At 41.8% G+C, this 27969-nt stretch overlaps 1 protein-coding gene across 3 annotated transcripts; it reads left to right on the forward strand.

Moving 5' to 3' along the window:
* Positions 1-34: 34 nt before the first annotated feature.
* Positions 35-27544, forward strand: DARS2 (aspartyl-tRNA synthetase 2, mitochondrial). Of its 3 annotated transcripts, XM_033151235.1 has the most exons (18): positions 251-354; positions 403-413; positions 3452-3551; positions 4141-4207; positions 5438-5539; positions 7751-7846; positions 9821-9944; positions 10791-10837; positions 15209-15315; positions 16112-16181; positions 19076-19255; positions 19870-19977; positions 22526-22588; positions 23795-23947; positions 24779-24997; positions 25955-26065; positions 26309-26384; positions 27256-27543. In XM_033151235.1, the coding sequence occupies exons 1-18, from the start codon at positions 266-268 to the stop codon at positions 27441-27443; spliced, it is 1911 nt and encodes a 636-aa protein (XP_033007126.1). In that variant the 5' UTR covers positions 251-265; the 3' UTR covers positions 27444-27543. The 3 variants fall into 3 exon arrangements, with proteins under 3 accessions (XP_033007127.1, XP_033007126.1, XP_033007125.1); XM_033151236.1 differs by lacking the exons at positions 251-354; positions 403-413 and adding an exon at positions 35-134; XM_033151234.1 differs by having other exon boundaries at positions 251-413; positions 27256-27544.
* The last annotated feature ends 425 nt before the right edge of the window (positions 27545-27969 follow it).

Below are 27969 nucleotides of genomic sequence, written 5' to 3' on the forward strand. Positions count from 1 at the left end.
CCCAGCAGCCAGTTCGGCGCCCGCTCGGGAAGCTCGCTGATTGGCTTCTCCTATGAGGCCCCGCCTCCCCCGCTCGACGTTGCTCGGGCCTGGTAAAGGGAGGCGCTGGAGACGTCCGAAGCTCCTTGCCCGAAGTAAGGATGGCGGTTGTTAGCTGCTCCAATGGCCGCCAAGGGTCGATTCACGTGACCATGGGGCGGCGAGCGGGGGCAGGGCCTGGCCGTCAGGTGAGGCGTTTCCTTGGAGGGGCGAACGCGAGGAGCCGATGCCGGTGTTTTGGTGTACCGTGCGCGGGCTGCCGGGCCCCCTCCGCGCCCCTCTGCCGCTGCTCTTCCGAAGGGGGGCGGCCAAGAGCGGCTCCAGGCGCGACTCCGGCACTCGGGCGCTCCACGCACACGGCGCCGGCCCTGCAGGTCCGTGGCGCCCGCGGAGGGGGGGTCGGGGTGAGGCGCGAGGCCGGCTGCGCCTTCGCGCTCCCTGCATCTGACGCCTAGGTGGCCGCGCGGCGCAGCTGCTCCTACTAATGGAGGTGCCGGCACCTTAACGCCCCATTTCCGCAACCGCTCTCTGGAACTCCCTGCCTCGGGAGGTAAAGCAGGAGCCTTCTGTGCGCTCTTCGTGGCGTCTGCTAAAAATATTACTGTTTAGACACCAGCTACCAAGATGCTTAGGTGAACATTAATCTTCCCCACCCCCCTTTTTAGTATCTTAACTTTTGTAGGTTTTAAAAGTAGGGTTGTGATTTTTTTCCTCAGTTTTACTGTTTTATCTTTTTGTAAACTGCTTTGAGGTTTTTCTTACCAACCAGCCGTGTATGGTTCTTAGGATTTATTTATTTATTTATTTATTAAATTTCTATACCGCCCCTTCATAGCTTCATCCAAAGGTCACAGGGAGGTTTACATAAAAGCACAAAAATACATACCATAATAACAAAAACAATACTCCCACACACACACAGTTTAAAAGGCCAAAGGTTTTTTAATCACTCAAAGGCCTGGTTATAGAGAAATGTTTTTGCCTGATACCGAAAGAGATGTAGCCAGATGGGCGGGGTACAAATAAATTATTATTATTATTATTGTTATTATTATTATGTAAGGAAGGTGGCAGGTGAGCCTCCCTGGAGAAAGCATCCTACAAGCAGGGAATCCCCTGCAGAAAAGTCCTGCTCCCATGTTGCCATCCTATAGACCTGTCATGGAAGAGGCATACAAAGAACAGCCTCAGATGATGATCTCAGGGTCTGGGTCAGTTTATATGGGAGAAGCGATCCTTAAGGTCTTGTGGTCCTGGGCTGTTTAAGACTTTATAAACCAAAGCTATAACTTTGAATTGGGCCTGAAACTAAGTGGCAGCCAGTGCAGAATGGCCAGGTTCAGTGTACAGTACAGGTACTATGCTCAAGCGGTCTTGCCCCAATGAGCAACATGCCCACTAAATTCGCTTTGAAGTAATCTAAACTAGAGGTTACCAGAGCTAGGCTATCCCTGTCCAGATAGCATGGGCCACCTGCCAAAGCTGATGGAAGGCACTCTGTACCACTGAGGCCACGTGAAGCCTCACGTGACATCAAAGGATCCAGAAGTTCCCCCAAGTTACACATCTGCTCCTTCAGAGGGAGTGTAATCCCATACAATTACCATTATTCTTTGTTTGTTTGTTTTTAAATATTTATTTATTTCATTGAAATTTATACCCAGCTTGATTACTTTTATAAAAAAAAACAACTCAAAGCTGTTTACAAAAGATAAAACAGTAAAAATCAAGGAAAAATTGACAAGCCTATTTCCAAAATGCTAAAATGGATTAAGATTTGCCTCAACTTTCTTAAGCATCTGTGTAGGGTTTGTCTAAAAGAAAAGTGTTTTTAGCAGGTGCCAAAAGGAGTACAGTAAAGCCACCTGCTTGATCTCATTAGTCAGGCAGACACCTGACAGGAACTCAAGGCATTTTACAGATTAAAAATAAAGAAAAGCTTAAAAACATAAGGGGGGGGGAGAGAAATCCCTATATAGGTTCATCGTTGGTTCTCCTTGTAAAAAACAGTAGACAAGCAGATCCACTTCTGTTTCTTATCTGGATAATATTTACCGGGTACCTGCCTATTTAGATGATCATTGTATCTGATGGGGTTTTAATCCTCAGAAGCATCTGCTGCAATAAATGTGTTTTAGGGTACCACAAGATGATAATGTTGATGACTGCAACAATTAGTATAAAGCTTCGGCTTCTCAGACACAACAGAGCAGCCAAAAATAGAAACCCTATAACTTTAAATAATGTCTTGAAAATCTTGTTGATAGTGTTTGGAATCTAGTGTTGCATATCCTGTGTTTAATGGAAGATGCAGGATCTTCTGGTTGAGGAAAAATAGTGTCAGCACAACTCTAGCTAGAGCTGCCCCCTAAAGATTATAATTGTGTACAAACCTGCTTATATTAAGGAGGTTTCTGAAGAAGTGTGCATGCACATGAAAGCTCATACCAAGAACAAACTTAGTTGGTCTCTAAGGTGCTACTGGAAGGATTTTTTCATTTTGTTTTGACTATGGCAGACCCAACACGGCTACCTACCTGTAACTGCTTATATTAATAGGCCAAATTCTCCATAGGATTAGTTTGTAGTCATGCAAACAAAATGGAATACCCAGGATGTTCTAAATGTATTTCCTCTGGCTCCTACTGATGGCTCTTGAACAGTTTTTCTCATTATGAGCCCTTTCAAGATGCCTCATAGAATTAATTGCTACCTTTTTGCTAGGAAGCTTCACGTCTCTGAGCAGTAGTCCTTCATTATGTAAGCTTTTGACCATTATTTGGCTCTTTCACACTAATGGCTGTTGCTGCTTTGAAACTGGGATGCTGCTGTTAAAGAACACTGGAACAAGGGAATGGTTGTGCCTTGAAGCTGTAGCTAGTCAAGTAGTTTTGTGGAACCCCAAGTAAGGAATTTAAACCACTGGCCGGTCCAGTTTGGGCACTGTAAAATCAGTGGGGAAACTGATGAGCAATGGCTATGTAAAATGACTAATGACATTAAATGTTATCTAGATACCTTGTGCAATTAATTAATTAAATTACATCACATATACCAGGCATATATGTGGCAGTTTATTTCCTGGGGCAAAATCCTAAAATAAAAAAACCTCAACAACTGAAATCCTAAAAACTTCAACCCTAAAAAAAAAAGCTCAACAATTTTGGTCAGCTCTCACAGTCCTTGAAAAAAGTTTGGATACCACTGATTTATACAATATCCACCCTAGTAAGCCTTATTAAACTCACTGGAAATTACTTTTGAGTAGACATATATAGGATTGCGCTATTAATATTCATGCCCATAACTGGCATCTCTATAATTTGTTTTGATAATATTTTATACTGTGTTGAAAATGTATTCCCTTTCTTATGAATGTAATTAAATATAATTGTTTTTTTCTCTACACAAGATGTCAATAGTTTTGTTTCCCGGACCAAAACTTGTGGGGAATTGCGCTCTGCTCATGTAGGTCAGGAGGTCACCCTGTGTGGATGGATTCAATATCAGAGGTAAATAAAAGCATTCAGGATTATTGGATTGAAGGTGTTATGGCAAACCTTAAGTTGGCTAACAGCATTAGAATTGCTTTCCAGAGTCAAAACTAGGGTCCTTCTATTCTAGTATCTCTTCTGTGAACTGAAAAAATTATTGAAATGTTCTAAATAGATGAGACTTAAGTACCAGTTTCCACATTGTTAACCTTAGCCAAGCACTGAAACTGATTTTCTGGACCCATTTCTGCTTATTCTACTTGGATGGCTTTCAATATCCTTTTTGTTCCTACAGCAGTCTGATTTGGTTGCTAGTGGTTTCACTCCCAACTTGAATGGTCAGCTCTGAAGGGGGAGAGTGTGCTTGTGGGATATACCTGTAGCATGTTTGGGACTCACTCTTTGGGAGAAGGTCCTAGCCTAGCCTTTCCCCTGATTTTCTGAAGTTCAGTATGCAGAGATTTCTTTTCTCTTAGACATGAGCATGAGTCTCAGGAACTCTGTACTATATAATTTATCTGCATATGTAAACTGACCTCATTTAAGCTTGCTCTAATGTAGAGGTTTTACCTGAAGTGTTATAAACATTTCTGTCTCCTGTGATTAGGCAGCAGCAGTTTGTGGTTTTGAGGGACTTCCAAGGACTCACCCAGATTATCATACCTCAGGATGAGGTGAGCTCTCAAGGGTTGCCTCTGCAGTTGCACTGGTTAAATTATTGTTGTCTGTCATGTTGCCCACCAAGCATTGCAATTATTCAAACATAACGCATTGCAGGCACTGTGATTCTGAATGTGTAACAGCAAACTTGATTTCCCATAACTTCTTCTGATCATTTACAAGTGGACATACGACCTGTAGATGTTCATCCTGGGTGACTACACACAAGATTTATCAACGAATATACAATCATAAGTAGATTATTTTCGCTTACCGTATTTTCCGGTGTATAAGACGACTGGGCGTATAAGATGACCCCCAACTTTTCCAGTTAAAATATAGAGTTTGAGATATACTCGACCACAGATTCTCCACCCGGCGTATAAGACGACCCCCAACTTTTGAGAAGATTTTCCTAGATTAAAAAATAGTCTTATACGCCAGAATATACGGTATATTCTATGCTCATTTTAAAAGAAAAGTATTCTCATTAGTGGCCTTATTGGTGTTATGAATACACTTAAACACATAAACAGTGCCTGAAAGGGGCTTTGGGATTCTTGTATTGTTTTTTATTTGTATATTATATTGTGTTACAGTTTGAATTCTATTAAATGTATAAGCATTAAAAGAAGCAATAAAATACAATTAAAAATCGTACAACACCTAGTACAGTGTATTGCAAATGCTGTGGCAGGCAGAAAAACCATCTCATGATCTCAGCAAGGCCCTCAGCGACTTTCAAGTGGTCTGGGATTAGGGGAGTTGGAAACCTCTGGCCTACAAGGATAAGGCAGGGAAGTGATCTTAGCAGTAAGGTGGAGGAAGAGCAGAAGCTGAATGTGACTTGTTTAAAGGTAGAAATCAGAGTCTGCTGTTTATCTCACCTGCCTGCCTGCGCTTTTCTTGTCTTATTTCAAGTAGGATAAAAGGGGGTCATTTATGGAGGTTAAGCACCCACAGAAACTACGAACCGGCTCTATGCTTACTGCCTAGGATTTTAGAAAGGAATGCTGGACTAGGTGGGATTTGATCTGATTCAGCAATAATTCTTAAAATCTTAAGATAGAATTCAACAGCAGGGTAATTAATTCTTATTTGTGGGCTGTGCAAATTTGGCAGAGAAGCCTAATATTAGACTGCAGTACTGAAATTCTCCCACGACTAAGGTAGCTCATCAGTTCTAAATCTGTGCTCCTAAACGATGTACCTGTGCAATCTAATGTGTTTCCGTCTTTCTGCAGGCAGCTTCCCATTTGAGGAAGATCTTGTATGACACTCCAGTTGAATCTGTAGTGAGGCTGACTGGAACTGTTGTCCCCCGGCCTCCAGGACAGACAAACCCCGTGCGTACTTTAAGGAGAATCTCCCTCTAATTTCATCTCAGTGTAACCTGGCCACTTCAAGACACTACAAACTGTTTCCTGAAATCTGAAATGTCTCCTCACATGTGACACAGTGTTTGGGTTTGGGAAGTGGGGGTCTGGATTTATATTGCTTTGCCATTTACTGCTATTATATTTGATAAAGGCCTGGTCGATATATTGATAGCCCAGGATTGGTATGAGGAGCAGAGTGTCGGTTTCACTCAGCTTGGCTTAGCCCCCTGGCTCCTGTATCTGCCTTCAGCTGGAACAGTCACATATTTTTTCCATGCTAACTTCTGCTTCCACTTCCCTCCCCTTTCTGTTTCTTGTATGTTGCATTTTAGATTGTAAGTTCCTTGGCACAGAGACCTGCCTTTGGGTCTTGTGCACTGTGCCTTGCACCTTGATGGCACTATAGAAATGATTAATAATAATGCGTAAAATAAGCCATGCATGGCCGAAGTGGCTAGGGTTAGTTTTTCCTGCTAAAACCAATTTCTGCCTTCCCTTCCCACCCCCAGTGGGGAGGAGACAGGAGGAGGAAATAATTGTCATTCTAAAGCAGGGTGGATTTGATTTAAATCAAACTGATTTAAATTACGATTTAAATCACTAGTCAGTAAGGCTCAGAGTGGATTTAAATTAAAAAAAAACCCGTTTAAAATTAAAAAAATAGATTTTTTTTATTTAAATCGGATTTTTTTTTTATTTAAATCCACCCTGAGCCTTACTGACTAGTGATTTAAATAAGTTTGATTTAAATCAAATCCACCCTGTTCTAAACCAAAAGTTCCCAAACTTATTTGGCCTACCACCCCCTTTTCAGAAAATAACTACTCATTGCCCCCTGGAAATCTACCTTCTTTAAGTGAACAGAAAGTTGCAGTGACAAATTTGTGTTTTTTTTATATATACTGTATCTATATTTCTACCTACACCCTACAACATACCGCTAGTAAAGAAAGATGTAAATAAAACACCTTGAGGCTTGAAATTATCATTTTTCTTACTATAATCAACCATAGTAACATTCACATTACAGAAAATTGAGATAATGAAGGATAATATTAAAATAAAAATTATGTATAACATTAAAAATAATCCTAATGAGAAGGATGAACCTGGTTTGTTGCTATCAATTTATTAATGTTTGGTTCTAATTTTTGTCAGCAGCATTCTTAAATCACTGTGATTACTTATTTGTAGTCAATTTGTTTTTTTTAGTTAACTGATTTGCTTGCCACTGTGATCCACTTTCTGGGTCTGGGTGAAGCCAAAAATGGTTCACTCAAGCCTGGGAAAACCCCTCACCTCCAGCACCGGATCCAGGCATAGCTGTCAACTTTTCCCTTTTTTGAAGAGAAATTCCCTTATTCCGAATAGGATTCCTCGCAAGAAAAGGGAAAAGTTGACAGCTATTGATCAAGGGGAGGTATCGCTGTCTCCCAACGGCGCCCAACCTGGCACACAACCGATAAAACATGTATGAACAGTTTTTCAAAATTTTCTTTTTTCTTTATGCTTCCACTGCGCCCTTAGTTTTATTCAACGCCTCCCAATTGCACCACTCCCCTGGATCATTCCAGTGCCCACCACCACCCAGGGGTGGTATCACCCACTTTGGGAAACACTGTTCTAAAGTGAATGTTCTGTCGACGCAAGGATTTCAGCTTGTGCAGGGGAACGCTCTCCCCTATTCTCTTCCACATGCTGTTTTGGGGGTTCACACAACATCCCCCACATGAGGCAGGGAGCTCTGTTGTGCTAGCAGAAGTTTTTGTGTTGGCTTCTGCTAGTGGGATTAATTAGTTGAATCTGGCCCAGTGGTGACTCTGTGTTGACTGGGAGCTTGAAGCCTGCCTTGGCCTTTCTTGTCCAGCTGAAGTGCCAGAAGTGAGGCATGTTGGCTTGTCTCTGTGCTGGCTGGGTGGTTTAAGCCCCTGGCCAGTGCAGAGCCCAGGCAAGCCTCCATCTTCAAAATGGAGAAGGGAGGCAGAAGTTTGTCTCTCCATTGGATAGGCTTAATGAGACAATAAAAAATAAATAAACCAACAGGAAACATTCCAGTAAAATAATGAAGTATAGCACAAGTGCGGATAGCTATTGCACCATCATCTCAGGGATGTATGTAAAAATAGTGGTGATTATTTTTCTTTTTTAAAAAAAAATGTACCTCTTGTTCATTTTTAGAGATTGCCTACAGGTGATATTGAAGTTAAGGTGAAAACATTAGAGATCCTGAACGCCTGTAAGAAACTTCCTTTTGAAATAAAAGACTTTGTCAAGGTGATTTTCTCTTTATTTCTGTGTGGTTGGCTGTTTGGTACAATGCATATTTGAAATTCTTGGGTGACCTTGTTCTTCCAACCCTCCTCCTGTTCAGTCTTATAGAAAGAAGGTTTGGGAATCATAGAATCATAGAGTTGGAAGAGACCACAAGGGCCATCCAGTCCAACCCCCTGCCAAGCAATTAACTACCAAACTTAAAACCATGGAGAAACCTGGTCTGAACAAAGACATTGGATTCTTATCTCATTATACATGACAAAGCTATATTTGGCTATCTCACCCCTTGCCTTTCCCTGCAAGACCAATTGCAGCCGTTAAGAGTCGTCAACAGGTTTTCCACACCTATCAGCTGATCACCCATTCCCACCACCCTTCTGAGTAATACCCCTCCCCACTCCCTCACTATATTTAGGGTCTGGTGACTTCCGTTTCAGTGTATCTGAAGAAGTGTGCATGCACACGAAAGCTCATACCAAGAACAAACTTAGATGGTCTCTAAGGTGCTATTGGAAAGAATTTTTTATTTTATTTTGTTTTGACTATGGCAGACCAACACGGCTACCCACCTGTAACTGGAACCATTTTATGTGTTCCCCTGATCTAATTGTTTTAATTGTTTCTTTAACCTTTTTAATAGTTATGCTTGTTTTATTGTAAATTACAATTATGGACTTTAAAATGTTTTGATGAAATTGTTTTATTGTTTATTTTCATTATGCAGGGATTTCTTAACTGATTTTTTTACTTGTAAACCAGTTAGCCATTTTGGCATGTAAGCAGTACATAAATTAATAATTTTTGTACTACTATGAAATGGCAGCATATGCATAGCTCTGAACTCTGCATTCAAACAACAGATAATTTAGTGGGCAGTATCCCACACTTGATTGCATCAAGTAGTAAGATTGGCACCATCTAATTCCCCCCCCCCAAAAAAAACTGTGATGATCATACTAGCTGCTATAAGCAAGTGCAATATCAAGTCTTTCTTATGCAAAATTTCACAGAGAATTTTTTTTTTAATCCTCTATTCTTAACTGTTTCTGAGGCCAATCCCCCCAGGAAGTGACAGTCAAACTCTTAGCTCATAAAGATCTACAAATTACGCACCTGGTAGCCAAATTTGCTCTGGCAGCTAAGAAACTCCGTTCTCAATATTTTAATGCTCTCTAATTTTAAAACTTTATGCTGTAAATTTTTTATGCTGTAAACTTTTATAGGTTACATTGTGTGATTTCAAAGGAAAGCCTTGCCCTTGCCCTCTGCTGTACATTGTAAAGGCCTTTGGCTATGCACAATAAATTGATTGATCCAAAATATTATGCAAAATTTGATTACCCTCATCAGGTATATATAAAAAGGCTAATTGAGAAGTTGGGGTAATATGACTGTTTAGGATCTTATCAGTGTCTCTGTATAACGTTGCCCAAATTTATTGAACTCTAGTACAGCTGCACCATAGGTAAAGATACGATCCAATTTCTGAACATCCCCTCCACCACCTTAGGAGTGGAGATGAATTTATATACAAGAGTCTTCTAGGAGTCTTGTACTGCTTATGAATCAATTTTAATGACAGTTCTTTATGTTTAGCTGATATATTATGAGAAGAATGATTTTTCCCACATGGCTAAGTATCTTCAGTTATGTCACATTCTAAATCTGTTCCAGGACATTCTTAAACCCGTTTGGTGTCTGGGTTCATATTTGAGCAAAATTTTATAAGTATTTGAGATTGTACCTTTTGAATAGTGTGAAAAAATAAGAATTAACTTTTCAAAATGGGGGGAAATTACATGTGGGAGAGGTGTGAACCGTTTTGCTGTGAAGAAAAGCACTGATTTGTTGCCATTTAACTGTGATGTGAATGTTTCCTAATTTCTTTTTGATTTCCTTTCTCCCCCATAGCCTTCCCATTCATGTACTTATTTGTTTTTTTTCTTCTGAACTACAACCCCTTCCCCTTCTCAGAAAACAGAGGCCTTGCGAATGCAGTATCGCTATTTGGACCTGCGGAGCGTCCAAATGCAGTACAACCTACGAATGAGGTCCCAGGTGGTGATGAGAATGCGGGAATACCTCTGCAATCGTCATGGTGAGAGAAGTGCAGAGAACTGGACAGGGGGTGTAGCTCAGTGGTAGAGTACCTGCTTTGGGTCTCTGGTCTGGGAATGTTTAGGAGTGTGGATGATGATATATTATTTTATATATCTCATCCCAGCTTGAGTTAACAAGCTCCAAACTTAGCAGAGTTACATTCCCTTTTAAAACATACACAGCAGACGCGCTTGCACAGGCTTGCTAAAGCCTCTATAAGAAATAAATATTCCTGGTATATTCCCCTTCTTCCCTCTTAAAAGTAAAGACACAACACAGTACTGTTTATAAGATATAAAAGAGTTTACTTACAGGCATCCTGATTTAGAATACAGTCTCAGAAAGGCAGGCAGGCTTAGATAAATGTATTTACATGTAGAAGCTAACTCCATAAGGGAAGAAAGCTTCTTTGTGCTCAAGCATCTTGTCCTAAGATGTAGCTTGCTCAGAAGACGATGCAAAAGAGGAAGATGGGGTCTGCTTCCTGTGTTTTTGTGTAAACCTGCCCAGGTGAAACCACACCCATCTCCAGTTACATAGAGGAAGTTGTCTCAGTCCAGGTAAACAGGAAGTTAAGGCTGGAGGACTGAGACACCTTCATGTCCACTCTAGTAATGTTGTGTTTTGACTGCTCTGTGTTTACATCCCACATCTGGCTCATTCCCTGACAGGCCTGGGAATATCCCCTGCCTGAAACTGACAGTACTGTTGACAGTAAATGGACCAATGGTCTGACCTGTTTTCAGGCAACTTCCTTTGTTCCTAACTGATAACAGCAATTTAGTAATGCCTTTTCTTTTCTCCTTTTACTCAATAACAAGTGATATATGAAAATATGTTTTAGGCTTTGTGGATGTGGAAACGCCAACGCTATTCAAGAAGACTCCAGGGGTAAGTATTTTCTCTGTGTATATTGCTTTGTAAAAGTTTCTAATTGTTGGATTCTGAAAGGATTTCCCTCAAAGTGGGAGAATGAAAACAACCATTACACTTTCAGAGTGTCAGAGATTATTTAAACCCACTCTGTCTGCCCTCAAAACAAATATTTTTTTCTCTCAATCCCGAGTTCTGAAAAAGAGGGTGTTGGTATGCTAGCAGAAATTTGAGTTTTAACAAGGGAAGAAAAGAAAAAGCAAGCAAGTCCGAGTTCAGGTTCTGGTCAAGTAATCTCAGGCAAGATGGATCAGTTTCCGTAAAGCAATATTCCCTGCCTGACATACTCTAGATGTTTTGAACTACAACTCCCATTAACCCCAACCATTAACCCTGCTGGCTGGGGCTGACAGGAATTGTAGTCCAAAACATCTGGAGGGGAGCAGGTTGGGGGCAGTTGCCATAAGGCAAGGACAGCAATAAGCAATGGTTTTCTCTATTTTTGTTGTTGAAAATATAAAACAAATTCCAGTTACAACGAAAATATAAAACAAATTCCAGTTACACACTCGGTACACTTTGACCATAAAACTAAGAAACGATAGCTGATGAAGAATAAACGAAACAGGGCCTTGTCCTGGAGTTAACAATCGTTGTAACTGGAATTTGTTTTATATTTTCAACAACAAAAATAGAGAAAACCGTTGTTTATTGCCGTTCTGGCCTGAGTCCTTGTAACCTTTCTACTTTATTTCCTGTATTCTCCAAGGACTCCAATTTTCTAAATAAGGCAAGGACAAGCAGATTAGAGGGCAGATTCTAATAAGGCAGTGGTGTCCAAACTTTTTTCAGAGAGGACCAGATTTGATGAAGTGAAGGGCCGTGAGGGCCGACCAAAGGGCCAACCAAAGTTGTTGACTTTTTTTTAGGATCGAAGTTGTTGAGGTTTTGTTGAGGTTTTTTATGATTTTACTCCAGGAAATAAACTGCCACAGGGGCCGGATTAAACCGACCGGCGGGCGGATTAGGCCCCTGAAACGGACTTTGGACATGCCTGTAATAAGGCAAAGCAAGTAGCACCCTAGAGAGCTGCATCTGAAGCTCAGACTGAGCAGGCTCCAATGTTGCTTTCACAATAAGCAAACCCAGACTGAGCCTTTTTCAAAGGTACAACTCCATCTGAGTGGCTAGCTGCACCTTCAGTCTTTTCTCCAGGAGATGTGGAATTGAATCTCAAAGAATCACAGAGTTGAAAGGGACCCCAAGAGTCATCTAGTTCAATCCTTTGCAATGCAGGAATAGAACTAATAGCACTAAAAAAAAAAACCGGACATCATAGTTTGTTTAAGAAACAGATGTAAGGGTCCAATACATGTTGAGGGCGGCCTTCCCTTCAATATTCCCGTGACAGTTGTTTTGCTGTATTTGTACTGTTGTTGGTGACTGCCTTGAACATCACTTGTTGAAAAGACAAGTTACAGGATTTAACTTAATAACTAATAAGTTAAAGCTTAGCTCTATTGTAGGTATTTCTATTAGATCAGGGGTCTCCTGTATGCTGGGTGGGTGGAAGTGTGTGTGTGTGCAAACTTAAATCACGCTTAAGTTATTTTTTAATTGCTTTCTTTCTTAGCATTGTAATTGTTTTACTGATGATGTTTATTAATTATGTATTTTATGCTGTACTTGTGATGTTCCAGTAGGTGGTTATTATTTATTTTTGCAAGCCACGTTGGGGTTCGTTCGAATGGAAAGCAGCTTAGAAATACAATCACTCAATCCCAGGGTCATTACACTTGCTTTGTGAAGGGACGATTAAGTGGATTGTGGGAGTTTTGTGCCTCTGAACTCAACTCCCGTGGTGTGTGGCTCCCACTGTCATCTGAAGTGGGAAGTGCTTCAGACCATGGAACTATGATTGTGCAGGGTTTCAGGAGCCAAAGAAACTTACACACATAATGTTCCCTGCCTTAGGTGCCCCACACTAATGTGTAGATGGGGGTCAGGTGGAGCCATATGCCATGTAGTGCCCCTTCGTGCAAGCGTGCATGAAGATTCAGGCTGAATCAGAGAAGCCTAGTCGCCTTCTGATGAGGAATGTTTTACAACTTAGAGGGAACACTGGTGCAACAGCACCCATGAGATCACCAGTCTCCCATTTCTTCTCCACCACAAAGCAGTTTTAGTTTATTGTTTGTTATTTAATTTTTATTTTTTTTTAGAAGAATTTATTAGCATTTTCATAATACAACACAAACCCAGACCCACACCTACAAATACAAAACAATTACAAATACACATAATGCCAGGATTCTTCTTCTTGTTTATATACCTAGCAAAAAAAAAATTCTATTTCCGAATCTTGACGTTTGACTTCCCCTGCCTTTTCACCTTCGGTTTTAAATCCATGTTTTACTTTCTTAACACCTTTTCTCTATAAAAAGAATTTAACTTAGATTAAAGATAACACAATTATCTTCATCATCCTATTATATCGTAAATCTTAACAAAATATTCTTATAAAAACTAAACTTATTTCTTCTGTCCATTATCATGCTGCTTTAACTTAAAATCCAATATCCCCTTACTTATTCAAAATAAACTTATAATTAACAAACTTCACTCTCCGATTTCAGATACCATAGCAGACCATTTGAATTTTACATTTAGTACTTCATCCCACCCCCCCTCTGTCCATTGTCTTTCTCTGTCTTTCGCCGGAACCAATCCTCGAGATGTCTTCTTTTACCAAATGTCCACAGATCCAGGCAGTATTCACAACAGACCTTGCATCGAGTTTCAGGGTACACATCACATCATTTCTAGGCTCCTCCGTTTCTTTGTACCATACTTCTTCTTCTTGTAGATATCTTAATTCCATGTCCCATGCCCCCGAGCTCCCACCTCGGGGTCTGGATATTGTAAATTTTCCCGTTCCGGGGCTGCCACCCCCAGAAAGCGGTTCCTTTTCCCGGAGTCGTCCAGCCATTTCAGACCATCCTTCAAGTACCCCTTCTAACTCTCTGCCAAGATTTGCTTCCATTGTGTAAAACTTTTGAAAAGCCTCCTCTGTGGGAAGTAAGTTCTTTTTATTTATAATCCCACTCAAGACTTGCAATTTCCGATTAAGCAGTTCCAGCCTCAAGACAGCAAACATTTCTTCCTCCTTTAGACCAGAGTTCAAAACAAGTTCAAACACGAAGTCCAGCATTTTGGAGGAGAGGGTGAGTGTCAAATTTCAGTTCCTGTCTCTTCCTTCCTTTGTTTCAATTGTTTCCCACGTCAGTCCAAATTTCCCATCGCCATTTTTTCTGAAGCCAGAGTGTAAAGATCAAAACTTTAAAAGGAGATATTTTCTGCCCACTTAATCCCCAAAGGGAAATCTCAGCAGTCTCAGTTTTCAAATTCCAAACACTTTGTATCCATTATTGTAGCAGCAGTCACTCAAACTGGTTATTTTCTTTCTCTCCCGAAGGGAGGGAGGCAGGCTCCTTTTCCTCTTCCCCCCGGATCGTTCCAAAGATATAAAAGTCAATCAAAGTCAGTCAAATACTCACAACCACCGGGTTCTTTCAATTCATTAAAGACAGGTAGAACTTAGACGCTCATCACAGGCTTTGCCGCCGCATTTACATCCCGGTTGGGGCATGTCCCCTATAGCCCGGCTCCGTCGTCCCTTCACCCCCACTCCCCCTTTACAGGGGGAGCGAGGGAAGGGTTCGGAGCCACAACGGGCACAGCCGGGGAGCCCAGGGTGCGGGACGCTCTTCCCGCACCCCACCGGAGCCCCGCTTTGCGGTAGCGGGGCTCCAAACCCCCGGGATGGACTGGGCGCTTCGCAGCCGAAGCAGCCCACGACCACCCGCAATGGCGTCGCCGCCGGAAGTCCTGTTATTTAATTTTTAAAAGGCCAACTGTAAATATATGTAAGCTTCTGAAAAGAGGACGTGAACATCCCACCTGACTTGCAAGTGGGGGGTGTGAAACTAAGGTTAACATGTTTATCAAGGCAGATTGTTTTGTGCCAATAGATGTGAAACTGGGTTCTAAGGGCAGAAGAAGAACCTGCAAATAAATAAATACTATGTGTTTATCTGCCTCTAGTGTGTTTTAGGAACCTACATTAGTACAGTATTGACAATTAGCATTATTGCCTGGCAACAACTGTGACATGCAGGAGACATGATTTGGGTTTGGGGGCAAAGTGCATTAGTGGGTTTCCATTTCCTAGGCAAATGCTGTGGGAGGGTGTTGAATCTTTCAAAGGGAGCTTGGTGGAGGCAAAAAATATTTGGGGACCTGTTCTGTAGCTTATTGATCTGAAGTATAAGTTTCTGCATTTTCAAAGTCACTGCAATTCCTGCTGTTCTACCCTTCTTTTAATACCAGGGTGCAAAGGAATTTGTGGTGCCCTCACGAGAGGCTGGGAAGTTTTACTCACTGCCCCAGAGTCCTCAGCAGTTTAAGCAGCTATTGATGGTAGGAGGCCTGGACAGGTGAGTTTCTTGGGAACCTCCTGGTAAAAGGAATGTTACACGAGTGTGTCCTCCTACATCGGGGAATGAAAACTCTGTTCCCTAGAGTGGGGTGGGGGTTGGGCAACAGAGGTTACGTGTCACAGAAACTGACACCACCCTAATACGAAGAGTAGGATTCACAATAAAGTTGGCACTGTCTAGTACCCGAGGACAAGCCCCTGCAAATCTGCTCACCAGGAGTACATTTTCATGACACTTTGGTCAAGGTAAAGGGTAAAGGTAAAGGACCCCTGGACAAAAGGGCCCCTGCTCATAGCAATGTGAGACACACACACACACACCCCCCCGCTCTCTCCTGAGTTGGTGGAGGAGTTGCACTGCTGAGTTGTAAGGCAAACAGAAGCAGCAGTAGAGACACAAACCTCGGCAGTGTGGCAGAGAATCTCCTATTCTCTTCTCTTCTCCTCCCCTAGCTTCCTCTGGCAGTGCAGAGGAATTGTTCTGGGGACAGGTCAGTGGTGACACCAAATTAGGACTTGACATGTAATCAAGCCAAAGTGTGTGGAGTACAGAGTACTGGTTCATCGGTCATGAAAAATACTCACTCGGGTATAAACCATAACCATAAACCTCCTTCCTCTGACCACTATTTTTTCCTTCTCATCTGTGTCCACTAGCTTCATGCTAGTTATCATAGCCACTACTCAAGCAGCTCTTTTCTTCTTCCTGCCGATGGTGAATGTCTTTGGGGAAAATGTTATTAATACTTTGTAAGCAGAATGGTGACAGTGGTGACCTTCAATTCCAATGGCAGGTACTTCCAAGTAGCCCGCTGCTATCGAGATGAAGGTTCCAAGCCAGACAGGCAGCCCGAATTCACTCAGGTAATTTATATCCTTTGCTATGTGTTTTTTTACAATTTGATGTAAGATTTAAAAGCTCTAAGGAAATCTTGGACATGTCATCGGCACAACTTGTACAACAGGTACAAGACAAGATGAATTTTAACAGAGAGAAATGTAAAGTGCTACACTTGGGCAAAAAAAAATGAAAGGCACAAATACAGGATGGGTGACACCTGGCTTGAGAGCAGTACATGTGAAAAGGATCTAGGAGTCTTGGTAGACCATAAACTTGACATGGGTCAACAGTGTGATGCAGCAGCTAAAAAAGCCAATGCAATTCTGGGTTGCATCAATAGGAGTATAGCATCTAGATCAAGGGAAGTAATAGTACCACTGTATTCCGCTCTGGTCAGACCTCACCTGGAATACTGTGTCCAGTTCTGGGCATCACAGTTCCAGAAGGATAGTGACAAGCTGGAACGTGTCCAGAAGAGGGCAACCAAAATGGTCAAAGGCCTGGAAACAATGCCTTATGAGGAACGGCTTAGGGAGCTGGGTATGTTTAGCCTGGAGAAGAGAAGGTTAAGGGGTGATATGATAGCCATGTTCAAATATATAAAAGGGTGTCATATAGAGGAGGGAGAAAGGTTGTTTTCTGCTGCTCCAGAGAAGCGGACACGGAGCAGTGGATTCAAACTACAAGAAAGAAGATTCCACCTAAACATTAGGAAGAACTTCCTGACAGTAAGAGCTGTTTGACAGTGGAATTTGCTGCCAAGGAGTGTGGTGGAGTCTCCTTCTTTGGAGGTCTTTAAGCGGAGGCTTGACAGCCATCTGTCAGGAATGCTTTGATGGTGTTTCATGCTTGGCAGGGGGTTGGACTGGATGGCCCTTGTGGTCTCTTCTAACTCTAGGATTCTATGACCTTTTTGTAACATAAAGTGTCCTTTTGCTACAGTGTTTAAAACAGTAATTTCTAACATCCCAAAAACACATTAAGGACCAAGCCAAAAAGTTAAGGTGTGTCAAGTGCCAAGTACTGTGAGATTAGAATTTTGGCAAAATATTCCTTGGGAGCTTTTCACACCTGGTCAAATTAATTTGCTGTAAGGAAGTTTTCCTACTGCGAGCTTCAGATGCATCTGATAAAGTGGACTGTAGAACCTGAAAGCTTGTGCAGTAATAGATGCATTGGTCTACAATCCTATCCCCACCTAAGAGGCGTAGTTCCTTTGAAGGATATATATTGTAAAAATATTGTAAAAAATATTTTTTTAAAGTTATGACAAGGAGCAGTGACATTGAAATATTACAAACGAATCTCCAGTGCCAAATCCCAAAAGTGCAAATCCTTCAGTTTGAAATGAGTGCTGTGAACCTCAGTAAATAATTATTTTAATTTATTATCTCTCCTTCACCATAAGTTCCCATTATGGGCTAAAACAACTTAAAATCACAAAACTAGGGTGGGTTGTAAAAATATACACCTCAGGTGTCAAAATTCAGAGGTGCAGCTTCAGTATTTGCTGAAGACTGTATAGGGGTTAGGTGCATCTCTGTGGGGGGAGAGTGCCAAAGCTTAGGAGCTGCCCCTCAGAATGCCCTCTCCCAGGTCGCACCCCACCCTGCCCGAACTTCTGAGGGTGGTGGAATTGCCAAGAGGACCCTCTCTGTTGATATTAACACCTGAGAGAGTATGTCAGGAAGGAGGCGGTCTTTCAGTAATTAGTACCGGAGTCATTTAAGAATTTAAACATGAGTGTGAGTACCTCACACTCATGTTTAAATTATGCCTTGAAACATGAGTGCAGCCAGGATTTATGCTGGGGGGCAGAATCGAGCTATCCGTTATGCAGTCGGTCAGTAAGTTAAGTACTTTTATTTATTTACTTGATTTGGGGTTGGGCAGCTGCCCCCCCCCTGCCTCCCCTGGCTACGCCCATGCCTGGAAATGAACAGATTGTTTAAATTCTGAAGGGAACCCCAACCAATAATCTGGCTGCTGCACTTTGGTCCGGTTGAATCTTTAGGCACAGCACCACATAGAGTGCATTGCAATAATCCAGTCTAGAAGTTACCAGAGCATGGAGTACAGTGGTCAACACACACACACACACACACACCCCAAGTAGGGTTACCAAACGTACCCGGGGACAGTCCACAGATTTGCAAATCTGTCCCCAGACAAATTCCGTCCCTGGAATGTCCCCGGATTTCATTAAATGTCCCCGGGAAACATGGCGGCAGCAGTCTCAGCAGCTTGGAGCCAGGTTTCATTGAAAATAATCTGGTAACCATATCCTAGAGAGGAGCAGCGCACTGCGCTTGGCATCCCAATGTTCATGCTCATCCCTCCCCTTTATACCCCTTTCCTCTTTGGGGCATGCCAGCTGTGCTCAGATTCTATCTTTTTATTTTATTTTATTTTAAGTGTTCCCGGATTTATTGAAAAAAATCTGGTAACTCTATGGCCCAAAGGGGCTGTAACCGGTGAGCTAGCCGGAGCGGGAAAAAGGCACACCTAGCCACTAGAGCCACTGAGCCTGGATTCAGGATGTATAACACCTGTATCTTTTCCAGAATTTAGCTTCCATGACACTTCTCTTGTTTCAATTATAAATATCTATTTTGTAAGAGTTACAGGTAGGTAGCCGTGTTGGTCTGCCATAATCAAAACAAAATAAAATAAAAAATTCCTTCCAGTAGCACCTTAGAGACCAACTAAGTTAGTTCTTGGTATGAGCTTCCGTGTGCATGAACATGAAAGCTCATACCAAGAACTAACTTAGTTGGTCTCTAAGGTGCTACTGGAAGGAATTTTTTATTTTATTTTATTTTGTAAGAGTTTTAGGTATGGAAAAGTAATGTCCTTATGGTGCCTTTGAATTTTACTTATTCCCCCCTTTTTTTCCTTTAATTCCCCCTCCCTCAAGATTGATATTGAGATGTCATTTGCAGACCAAACTGGGATTCAGGCTTTAATTGAGGGCTTGCTGCAGTATTCCTGGCCTGAGGAAAAGAGACCCATCACAATACCTTTTCCATCCATTACCTATGATGATGCTCTGGCCACCTATGGGAGCGATAAGCCAGACACTCGCTTTGAAATGAAGGTATGTTCTGGAAACTTAAGTCCTTGTTCAGGAAAGTTTACAGAGTTGGGTATGATAGTTATTTATGTTTTAATCAAATTTCTTAACCATCCTTTACTATATAGCTTTGTCTTTTTGCAGCCGTGTTCAAATCAACAGTGTGGCCAGGAGGGAGACCATGATTTGTCTAAACTTGTTTGGGGGGGGCAGTTTAGGCATAGGCCGCCATCTACCCCCCCACCCCCCCTTCAAGTACTGCTTTGGTGTCTTTGCTGCAACAGACTAACACGGTTAGAACTTGAGTCATGTAAGGAAGAATTCTTCCCAAACTTCTGTTGCAATTCACTGTGAATGGGTGTGGAGGGGGGCAAGCAAAGAGTAGCTCTCTAGAAAGATTACAAAGACCTTTACTAATGTTGTGGCTTGTGCAAAAATTGACAACTGGCATGCAGAAGTAATGGGGGGTGGAGAAATGAGAGGCTCTTGGTGGCCAAAGTGTGTGTACACACCCACCAATATCCCTGCCGGTTGCCTGTTTTTGCAGTTGCTTGAAGGTCGTGATTCAGCAGGCTGTCTCTCTTAAGTGTCATATGCTGCCGTAACAGCCCTCCCAACTTCTTACTTCTAATGCTCAGATCATTGATGTCACTGGTGTGTTCAGGAACACAGAAATTGGAGTTCTCCAGAAATCTCTCAATGAGCCCCGGGGTACCGTCAGAGCCATTTGCATTCCGCAGGGAGCGGTGAGTAGTTCTGCTCTCTTTTCCAAATGTTGTTTGTAATGTTGCTTTTTATATACCATCCATACAAAAGGGTTCTCGACTCTTCCCCTGCACAGAGATCAGTAACAGTAGAACCAACTATCTGACTTTTAGAAGGCAGCCATGCTCAGGGAAGTTTTTAAGGACTGATGTTTTTATTATGTTTTTAGATATGTTATAAGCAACCCAGAGTGGCTGGGGAAACCCAGCTGGATGGGTGGGGTATAAATAATAAAATTATTATTATTATTATTATTATTATTATTTAGCAAAGACTGAATGAAAAGTGAACAGAACTCAAAACACTATTTAAAATATCTATGATGGGAGATATATTGTTCTTAAACATTTTTATAGACATAAAATATGATTGCAGTGTTTTCTTGTGAATTGCTGTATGGCATATACCAGGGATGTCCGACAGGTCGATCCCCGGTTGATAGCGGTCGATTGCGGGCTCATTTTCCTTTGTGTATGATTTCAAGAAGGGAAGACGGAGTTGCTGCTCGCGGGTTTACTACTTGTTCAGCGATTTATGGCGCGCCCCTGAAAGCTGCAGAACTATTAGCTGTCCCCCCTAAAAAAAAGCTGAACAAGTTTGGCTTGCCCCCCTTTAAAAAAGAACAACTACTTTGGCTTGCCCCCCCCTAACAATGGGTAGATCACTGCTAGTTTTTTTCTTTTTCTTTTTCCGGGAGTAGATTGCAGCCTCTTGGGAGTTAGACGTCCCTGGCGTATACATTAAACAATGGATGTGCCAGATTGGTGAATGAAACTGGTTACAGAGATGCTTTGCAGTGCAGAAATACTACCTGATAACGTGTGTGTTTGGAGAAGGAGATTCATTGGGAATTATTTTTTCCTTACACACCAAGTACCTTGTCTGTGGGAGGGGGGAATTGCTTTGTTGTTTTTATTTTAACTATTTATTTGTATTTTACTCTTGTATTTTTATCTTGTCAACTGCCTTGAGACCTTTTGATGGGCATTTTATAAATCTAAATAATAGTAATAAGTGTTTCTCAGTAATTTTGCTAAATGTGGAAGCTAGCCAGATTTTCTAAGAACCCCCGTGGAAGGGGAGAGGGAGAGCAAAATGCTCCTGTGGGAGGGGGCATCCTTCTCTCCCTGGCCTCTTCTCTCCAGCCCCTTCCACACCACTATTCTTCCTAGGTGTACAGGCAGCCCCCGTTTTGCATAGGAGTTGTTTTCCAGGTAATTGCACACATCGGTGGAGAGCACATAAGCCTGCCCCGTTATGCCCTCTTCTGGGTCCAAAAGGACCTACACACCTGTCGCCATGCATCTGTTGGACACGCCTAAAATGGTCACTGCCTGTGCTTAACTGAGAAGTACCCGTCATGAACTCCTAGCCCTTCATTGGGTGGAAGCCCTCACTACTGGCTACAGAGTTACTCAGGATGCCTATCCTCCCAGAGGCTATTCATCCATTTCCCTACTCCCTGTAACTCAGGTCTCAATGAGCCTGGGACTCCTGGGTTTTGGCACTTCTAAGGCCAATACTCTTTTATTATTTTTTCTTATATTTATATCCTGCCCTTAATCTCAAAGGAGCCCAGAAGGCACCAAGTTGCTTCAGACACATTTCCAAACTTTTCCCTACGGTCATATCAATTACAGGTCTTTACTTATGGAAAAAGGGGGTGTGGAATGATCCTATCTTCACCCAAACCTTCCTCCAAGGAGCCCAAGATAGTGCATATGTATTGTTGTTTGTCTAGCCTATTATTTATACCCCACATTCTAATGGGAGTGCTCAAGGTTGCTTACAATGTAGTTAAAAAAAAAAGTCTATCTACAATAATGATCTACGTGGTCTATATGATGTTATACTCATAGCAAACCAAAGATGTAGACTATGCTGCCCAGTAGATTAATGGTAATTAACCCAGAGCCACCTGATGGCTGAATAATGGTCTCAGTAGTCCAAGTCCTACACCAGGGGAGTACCTGTGGCCCTAGGAGAATGTTGGTTGTTGTGATGGGGCAAGGTAGGCAATTTTCTCATCTAGTGGTCTACTTGGGAGCCCTTGGAATTTGGTGTTTGGTGTGTGTCACTTGGCTGTGTCACTGTTGTGTTACACTTTCATATAGTGGGGAGGTTGAACACAGCACAGTTCTTCCAATAATGGAGAAACTTTCTTAACAGTTTAAATTTGCAGGAGCTCAGGGCAAACAGAGGACTTTCAAATACTTGCCTTTTTTCTCTCATGTTGATAGTACCTGAGAGAGGTTATTCATTAAACCTGGGCACATTGAATCTGTGAGGTATCTGAAGAAGTGTGCATGCACACGAAAGCTCATACTTTTATAAGGTAATTGATTCCTTGTAAAAGTGTAACATAGGGAGTTTTAAAATACAATGTGAAAAAGTTTAATAAAATACGGAGCATTAACCACCACCACTCAGCATAATTTTAGGAAAAAACAGATAAAGGCAACAATACCCATCAGAGTATATAGGCTTAATTGAATGATCTGTTATTCTCTGTTGTTATCCTTTATTTAGAAACATCTTCGGAATAAAGATTTGGAGTCATTAAATGAATTGGCAAAGTCCCAGTTTAACCAGGTAAGGCACAGAAACTTCCACTTCCATCAGTAATTTCTTCTAAACTGTGTAAGATGTGATGTTGCTCAGCTCTCATTCCTTTCAGTGAGGCTGGAGCAGGAGGAATCTCCCCTGAATTGATTGTTCATCCGCTGGTGTTAATTTGAAAAGAGAAGATAAGAGAGCTGAATGCAAACAATATGTGAGAACATGATCAAAATTAAGTGAGAACAAGATCAAAATTAGCTCTGAGGACAGGTCTGTTAAGGACTACTAGCCATAATAGTAAAAGTGATCATATTTGATGGTTTTGATCCCTGGATACGTGGAATGAGTATCGTCATCATGCTCTGCAAGTGGATTTGCAGAAGTAACTGGTTGGAGATAAAATGCTGCACCCAAATCTGATCCAAAAAGGAATTTGTTAGTGTTTGCCGTCAATGCTGTGAGAATAAAAAATATTCAAACGTTATTAAGCCATGCGTCTTGGCCACCAACCACAGAACAAGAATGATTACCTGAGGTGCATAAGGAGCTGCATAGCTGAGTGTGGAGTTGTGTAGCAGGATTTCAGAGCTATTTTCCTGCGTCTTTGCTCATGGGAAATAAGAGTATCTGAAATTTATCAGGTAACACCTGGGGTTTGAAGTATTCTGGGGAGTTGGATTGAGCTGAGCCAGGCCTTTCCACACCATCTCCGCTGCTTGTCTTGGAATGCTTTAGAATTAGGCCTACCATTTGTGTCTCCTTCGGGTAGAAGAAGAAGAAGAGTTTGGATTTGATATCCCGCTTTTCACTACCCGAAGGAGTCTCAGAGCGGCTAACATTCTCCTTTCCCTTCCTCCCCCACAACAAACACTCTGTGAGGTGAGTGGGGCTGAGAGACTTCAGAGAAGTGTGACTAGCCCAAGGTCACCCAGCAGCTGCATGTGGAGGAGCAGAGACACGAACCCGGTTCCCCAGATTACGAGTCTACCGCTCTTAACCACTACACCACACTGGGTAGTGAGAAGCGGGATATCAAATCCAAACTACTTCTTCTTCTTCTCCTCCTCCTCCTCCTCCTCTTCCTCCTCTTCAGTTTGCTCCCTACCTTGCCTCCTTTAAGTGCTTTGTTCAGGAATATGGTCATTCTTTTGCAGAAATCCCTCAAGCAAACGATGGCTATATAAAATTGGGTTTTTAGGAACTGCCTAAGTTTCCCTTCTGCCCTTCTCTCCTGAACAGGGAATACTGCACTTGATTTTGAGGTCTGATGGCAGTATGAAGTCCCCACTTGGTAAGTTCCTGAATGAAGAACAAAAACTGGAGCTTGTCAGAGCAGTTCAGGCCAATGCGGATGACGTCGTGTTGCTGGCAGCTGGAGAGCATGAGAAAGTGGTAAGGAGAATATTGGGTCCCCAAGTCTTTCATTGTTCTCATCAGCACAATTACTGTTAAGTCTTCTGCTTGATCAGCTGTTTCAGGTCAGCAGAAGACTTGGCAAGCCCACTTCCTTGGTGGTGTTTAGACAGCAACTGAAGGCTGTTCAGTTCTGATGTACCTGTTCCAGGTTTTCCCACTCCCCTTTTGTAAATCTGTCTTATGTGCAGTTTTCCATTAGTGTATTAAAACACATTATTGTTTAAAAAGTTGTGTTAGACACCTTGGAATGGAAAGGCAGGATATAAAATATTTTAATTCCTCAAAGCCGAACATAGCCTAGCCCAAGTACCATATATGATGACTTCCACAACTTTAACAGCTCTCCTGCTGTGTTTAGGCTGACGAGTGGCAAGTTGCTTATTCCTACTCTGTTGTAAGACTTTTGAAACCTTGACTAATTCACCCAAAAATCATCTGCGAGGTCAGAATGTTTCCCATATCTCTCATAGAGCCAAAGGATAGCTTTATTGCTGAGGCACTCCTTATAAAACAGCGTCCATATGTTATATCTCAATGTAATGTAGTTTTGAGAATTTTTAAAGTAGGAAGCACAAACTGAATGTCAGGTAACTTGGCTGCAAGATGGCTAAATAACAGCTGTTTTAAATTAGAAAGTGTTTTCTACCTTTTTTGATGTTTAAAGAAATAGAAGTTTAATCCAAGAAGTCTTAAGTGAAGCATGCAATCCACTAAATGATCTGCCTCTGTTATTCACTAAATAAAATAAAGTGTAGATTATTATTGTTGTTGCTACAGTCTTTATCCCCCCCCCAATGTTCTTTTTAGTGTTCTACGTTGGGAAAGTTGCGCTTGGAAGCTGCTGATCTTCTGGAAGCAAGAGGCCTGTCCCTTCGCAACCCCTCTGCCTTTCATTTCCTATGGGTGGTGGATTTTCCCCTTTTTCTCCGGAAAGAAGAAAATCCCAGGGAATTGGAGTCAGCTCACCATCCCTTCACTGCCCCCCACCCCTCTGATGAGCACCTCCTCTATACAGATCCTGCCAAGGTGACTTGGTGCCTTTGCTGTATTTTTTGTGTATTCAGGCAGGGTTAGAAAAGGAAAGACAAAGCAGCCTTGGAGGATGGTTCGACTTTTGTATGTGTGTGTGCAGCCCTTGAGCAGATTTCTGTCTCTGATGGGGCTAGTATTCACCATAGTTCAAAGCATTTTTATTGCAGCTAGTTTTCGATAACTAACATTAAGTTGGTTTTACTTTTGCCAAATCCAGCCCATTTTTCTTTCAACGAGATACATCACCAACTAGGACAGGTGGATCCATAACTAACTCTGCCTTATCTGGATTTGTCTGGATTTATTGATTCCATCCAGGCACTCAGGAACTTCATTGCATAGTGGTGAGCTTTCACCCCCAAATCTCCAGAAGATCTTAGCAAGCAGTTTCCTGTGTTTGTTACATAGTGTGCAGCATAGGAATTTGTACGCATAGCACCCAAGAAAGGAGCAAAAACACTACTGTTGAGAGGTGTGTAAATGGAAAACTCAGGTGCTTCCTGAAAAGCATGGAGAGATACAAGGAAACCAAAGATTTGTCAGCCTTACAGTTGAAGGCACCAGGCACCGATTTTATTTTAATTGCCTGTGCTCTCAACCCATTAATTGCAGTGGCCCATTGTAATTCACTGGATTTTAATTTATGCTAGATAATGCTTTACAATTTAAAATTTGGTTTTTAATAGATGTTTGTTTTCACAAGCTTTGTGTTTTGAGTAGTAGTAGTCCAGAAATGTAGCAGCAATGGTAGAACTGGGGAAATGTAAAAGTGTGTGATACTGTGGAATTACCAATTACTTGGGTCTTTGGACCCCCAAGTTCTATCTACCCTGTCTCTAAGCAAATTTCCACCTAGCTCAGTAGCACTCTCACAGGAGAGATTGTATTTCACACAGATGCAAAGGGTACAAAGAGAAGTATATAGTCAAATTCTCTTTCTGTTGTTGCCAGGTCCGTGGTCTGCACTATGATCTGGTGCTTAATGGTAATGAGATTGGAGGTGGCTCCATTCGAATACACAGCGCAAAGCTGCAACGTTTCATTCTTGAGACAGTGCTGAAGGTAATAGCAAAAGTGATTCTGCATATTATTATTTAAAACATTCAATCATCCTATTGGATTTCACAGTGACGACTATGCAGATTGCAGCTCACAAGTGAATTCCTTGCGTTTCACACTTAGAGAAAACCTGAGCTGAGCCACACATGCACACACAAGGGGGTTGGGGAAGCAGGTATTAGAAAGCAGGTTTACCAAGTCTGGCGCTTTAAGTCATGCTGGTTATTAATACTTGCTTTTTTCTAGGAGGACACAGAGCTGCTTTCTCACCTGCTTGAAGCACTAGACAGTGGGGCACCTCCACATGGAGGAATTGCATTAGGTCAGTATCTGCTTTTACTTAAATCACAATTAACACTGACCATCATCACTAATATTACTTTTCATTGATACATTACACCCACCAACTACCCTGATGCTGAAGTGACTAAACTAACAGTTCCTGAACTAATCTAGCCTTCCACACCTGCCCCAGTTGCAGATCCTAAGAAAAACATGTTTGGATGAGCAGCATTTGTGGCAATCTGATTTCGCTGTGGGCTATTTTATTACCTGGGCACGTGTGTGTGTGTGTGTGTGTGCACACTAACCTCACACTTGTCAAAGTCATCTACCAGTAGAACTAGCCATAAAATTTTAAATCGAACAAAGGTCATTTATTGCAGCTCCCTAGCAGTTCAGAAAACGATGTCATTTTAATGCAAAAAATATATTATACATGCAAGTTACTTTAAAAAAAAAATCTGATTGCAGATTCCACACCTTGGGAAACTTGCACATAACACATTGCTGCAAAAGCCCTGTCATTTAATCCGCACCTCAAATGTGTTTGCTAGTTTGCTAGACTCCAAGTGCAAGCAAAACCACTTTCTGAATCTTCTGAATAGAAGTGGAGCACAGTGGGAACCTGCAGCCAACAGCCATCCTGGATGGGAAAGCCCTCACACCAGGAGCAATGAACACATTATGTTCATCCACACTCCCAGTTTTGTTGCTACAAGCAGAGCTTGAAACAAAGTTCCAAATGTGCTTATTATACTCCATTTTATTTAGCATTATCGTTTGCATGTACAATATATATTGGTTACGGAAAGGTTTTGGTGCTATGGAAGAATGGCCTCACAGCCAGACTAATCTTTCCAATGCCCGTTGAAATTTGATGCTGCCACTAACGTTCACTGTCTGTCTTTTAGGACTTGACAGGCTGATTTGCCTTCTAGTAGGAGCTGCAAGTATTCGAGATGTCATTGCCTTCCCCAAATCATTCAAGGGGAGAGACCTGATGTGCAATTCTCCAGATTACATTGCCCCAGAAGAGCTTGAACCATACCATGTCAAGATTGCAGAGCCCATGCCAGAAGTGAAAGTGAAAAGTAACTGACTACATGACAGAAATGAAGAGTAAAACATCCAGTATTGAACCCATTGGATTTTTGGAACTGGTAGATGGTCTCCTGTACTTATTTTTGATGGAAAATTGGAGCGCTTCACACTATAGCAGTTTCCTTTGAGCATGTCTGCTGGAGAAATCGTTGTCCTGTATTCAGGCACTAGTGACTTGATAGGTGATGAGGTGTTGTCCTGTCTCTCACTCAAAGGTTTTTTTTTAAAAAAAAATCAGTGATTTGAATAAAGAATCAAGGTTTGTAAGCACAGGCTATAATTATTGCAAGTTTTTGTACTATTTTGTAAAACACAGTAAAAACTAGTATGCATCAGATTTTGGAGCTCTCAAAAGTGTTTAGGAAGCTATTTTTCTAATTACCTTTAGATGGCTCCCATTTTATCCTCAAAATACTGAGGCAAGCTCAGCTGCTTCAGTAGTAGCATGCCAGTGGGGGGGGGGTCAATAGGTCATCAAAACGTAATAAACCACTTCTATCAAACAAAAGCCAGATTGTTTAATA

Source organism: Lacerta agilis, chromosome 6 (genome assembly GCF_009819535.1).
Source record: "Lacerta agilis isolate rLacAgi1 chromosome 6, rLacAgi1.pri, whole genome shotgun sequence".
NCBI lineage: Eukaryota > Metazoa > Chordata > Lepidosauria > Squamata > Lacertidae > Lacerta > Lacerta agilis.